A 3,917-nucleotide genomic window follows, 5' to 3' on the forward strand; every position below is an offset into this window, starting at 1 on the left:
ATATATATATATATATATATATATATATATATAGACTTATGAGCAGACTAACTTTGAAAATAGTGACTTTTATATTATACAATTTGATTGCATTTTTTCCCCTTTTAGCATACATTTTATTCATTTTATCATCTCTATCGTTTTTATATTATAGGATACGGATATTAAAATATAGGCTATTTGAGTTTCTCAAAGCATCACTCTGTGGGTCGCAGATATTGCTATCGCTCTGCTACATTTGTATACATTTATTTACGACATCTGCGTGCAGCACACTCTGAGAAGTAGCAACGTTCATCAGGTGATCAGCAAAATAGATTAGGTTCTTGCTGGCACTTTAGAAGGTGAACTTCCACAGACAAAGTCTGCCCAGTAACAATCCGAAAGCCTCATGCGCGCGCAGAAGAACTATTGGCTGTGCAAATCGAAGAGGGGAGGAAACAATCTACAGAGAGAGGAAAAAATGTTTTAAAGAGACATTTCATATCACATTTAAAAGTGTTGAAACGAAGCAACTGTTGCAAAGTAGCTGCGGTCTGTTGAGTTCTTCAGAATCACCGTAACAGGCTGGAGAACCTCGAGATGCACCTTGATCAATAACTCACTATAGACATTCTCTAGAAGGTCTTTGAAGACACATTATTTAATTCTGATTTCCCTATTATACGAAATGGTAAACTGCTTTGTCTCATTTTATACTCAAATGACTTTCTGAATGAGTTATGCATGTTGAAAGCTGTCACCTGCATGGCAGATCACAAATTTGGAACGCTCACATCTCCATTTGTGCCTTGGCTTTTGATGCTAAATATTGACGATATAATGCTTTATATAATACACTGGGGCAGCTCGAGAATAACTCTCATTCAGCTTCTATCTCTGACGAGAGAGCGTTGCTTCATGCTTTCGCTGCATTTCCTAGAAAGCTATCTCGTTGACCACAGGCGTTGCTGCTTCATGTAAGACAGCTCTGTTTCGACATTGTGATGTCGCGGGGGCGTTTAATTGTAGCCTACTTAAAGCCAAAAAGAAAGGTTTTTGACCATTGTTGGTTTAATTTAAGTAAATGTCAGCCTGGCACAACTATTGATCATCAAGGATATGCATATTATTTGATATGAAATAATATCATAAAAAACAAAACCACTTTTTAAAAACACTTTGAGGTATCAAACAGGCTATAAATTGAGTGTTGCGTTAGGTGCAGTGTGTTTATGTTTGTGTTTACCCAACGTCGTTCAAATAGGCTAGATGCGTTGACTAAGTATGAACAGTCTTGCATGATCCATAAATATATCAGCCAATATTGTAATTCTTGTCCATCTTGTTCGGGCTATTGATAACCAGAGCAAGAGGGGTGGAAAAGGAGAGGAAGACCGAGCATGTTGCGTCTGGCCAATAATAAGATCTGCTTTGTGAGGCTTGCGTCACACAGCCTTAGCCTACATCTGCAGACCTCAAATGTTGCAGCGAGAGGAGCAGAGCAGAGAAAGAGACTAGTGGGGAAAAGTTTTCAAACGGAGCAGGACTAACCTGGACAGCCCTGTAGACTGATTTTGTGTGCCTGAGAAGTCCTTTCTGCTCTTTTTGACATTTCGCAACCATTATATTTGACTGTTTGTATGCATATTTGAGATCGAAAAGGACTGTAACAATCATGGAACTGCTTTGTCTCGAGATGGATACCATTATAAGAGCCCTTCCTGACCCGAATCTTCTATGTGATGACAGGGTACTACAGAGCTTGTTGACCATCGAAGAGAGGTTTCTTCCCCAGTGTTCATATTTTAAATGCGTTCAGAAAGATATTCAGCCCTTTATGCGGAGGATGGTGGCAACTTGGATGTTGGAGGTTTGTACATATCCGACCATTTCCGTGCTTACACCGTATCTTCAAAACGTCTAGCAAAGTGTTTTCTACTTTATTCTGTCATGTAAGCATTGTAGAATGCAAGTAAAGGAGCTTCTTTAATATTTCCGAAATGGCAGATCCGATTTTGTCGGGCTGTTTATTTTATTGCAGTCATAAGCGCGATTTTGGACCAAGCAGACGATTAGATTTGCAGGGGAATGGAAGATATCGACATATGTCAGTGATCATAAGCGCATATTTCTTAAAGCTTTCGGTTCCGTTAACACAGAGGACAGAATCGTGCTTAATGTTATTTATTTATTTTTTGGATAAATATTTCCATGCACACGTATGCACTTCAATGCTCGCCGCTGTGCTACATCTCACCATCGCCATGTTGGTTTTTCTTTCACAACAACTTTATCGCAACAAAATGATCATAACAGCTCTTTACATGTGCATGACTTAATAAATGAGCGTTTAAGGTATATATTAATGGTTAAATATATTGGGAATTACTTTTCTATATTTTTGTAAAAAATTTTGAAATATGTGGTTGCGGAAGGGGCGAGGGCCCGCACTACTTCTTAACCCATGCTGATCGAAGTCTGTAGCCTTGGAATTAAGTTCGATTTTTGTCAGAATCTTTCATATTTCTAATATTTGAGCGTTGAAAACGTTAGGGGAGGACCTTAGCTTTATTTTCATGTTTTAAATTGTCAGGTGAATCAAGCAGGAGAATTTATACAAATTTTTGAAAAAAATAATTCGGTCCGATGGTGACGCACTCATCTAAGACCGCATGCTACTTCGTTCAAAAAATCATGTTTTAATCATATAAAACATCGATTTGATAACTTGTCAATTGTCGGGAATGATGTGAAAAGGATTGGTGAATATTTAGAGGTGTGAATATTAGACCTAGACAATTTATTTATATTTTTAAATATTTTATGAAAATATGACGAATTAAAAAAACAGATCCCGTACTGTGTGTTGCATGGGTGTTTTTTTGGCTCGGGTGATTGTGACTTGAATTCATTTCTTACTGAATGAACCAAAGGAATGTGAATCTATTGATAAATATGTTAGAGTCCCCTTTTCATCCATTAAATGTATACATTTATAACAACGACAAAACAGACATTGTACTTTTTTTTGGAACCAATCTCTAATGTTACCGTGACGATTTTACAACCTGTTATCTATGCAGCTGATGGACAATACTTACGTAAATCGTTTTCTCGTCGTAATTATTTAATGCATATATAGTCATTGTGAGTTACATAAATTAGACTAATTTTGTTGAGCCACGTGCATCTTTTCCTCTTGAACTAAGTTGTGCCCTGCCCTTTCCAGGTCTGCGAGGAACAGAAATGCGAGGAAGAAGTTTTTCCACTGGCTATGAACTACTTGGACCGATTTTTAGCGGTGGTACCAACAAGAAAATGCAACTTGCAGTTGCTTGGCGCAGTGTGCATGTTTCTTGCGTCTAAATTGAAAGAGACGCGTCCATTAACTGCAGAGAAGCTGTGCATCTACACTGATAACTCAATCAGACCGCAGGAACTGCTGGTAAGCACCGAAAAAACTCTGCATACCGAAACTTACTAACTTACCTGTAGTGACTGCAAGAAAATTGTTTACATAACTTTTTCAAAAATTTCTCAAATATATATTGCTAAGTGTTTATTTGTTTACATTACAGCACATACTGCTGTTATGGGTAGGCTACACTAAATATTTTAAACGCATTTTTATACTTTAATTTGTGATGGAATTTTTCAAATTGTGTATGTTTACAAATCAGCGACATAAGAATTAAAAGTAGTCTAAAGCAAAGACTTGGTTCTGTTTGACAAAAAATTCTGCCGACTGATGGATGTTCTCCACAAACATTCAAAGGGTATTACAGTGCGTTTCCATGCATGACAGGACTATTACGCCATCTAGTGGCAACTATGCAACCCACATCTACTTGAGGATGAGTCTTGTTCCACCTGTATATGTCGCCTACTGATTACTTGTCATTATCTAATTGGCTAATAATCATTCAGCTTCTCAT

The 3,917-nt window shown here is 37.5% G+C and overlaps 1 protein-coding gene across 1 annotated transcript in view; it reads left to right on the plus strand.

Moving 5' to 3' along the window:
- Positions 1–1,432: 1,432 nt before the first annotated feature.
- LOC107707471 (G1/S-specific cyclin-D2-like) overlaps positions 1,433–3,917 on the plus strand; it is a 17,927-nt gene continuing 15,442 nt past the window's right edge. Inside the window, exons 1-2 of the mRNA XM_016511490.1 lie at positions 1,433–1,852; positions 3,212–3,427. Of these exons, the coding sequence (XP_016366976.1) occupies positions 1,658–1,852; positions 3,212–3,427 (411 nt within the window). The 5' untranslated portion in view covers positions 1,433–1,657. The remainder of the gene's footprint in view (positions 1,853–3,211; positions 3,428–3,917) is intronic.

The sequence above is a fragment of the Sinocyclocheilus rhinocerous genome, unplaced genomic scaffold, assembly GCF_001515625.1.
Source record: "Sinocyclocheilus rhinocerous isolate Xijiao unplaced genomic scaffold, SAMN03320098_v1.1 scaffold534, whole genome shotgun sequence".
Classification (NCBI taxonomy): domain Eukaryota; kingdom Metazoa; phylum Chordata; class Actinopteri; order Cypriniformes; family Cyprinidae; genus Sinocyclocheilus; species Sinocyclocheilus rhinocerous.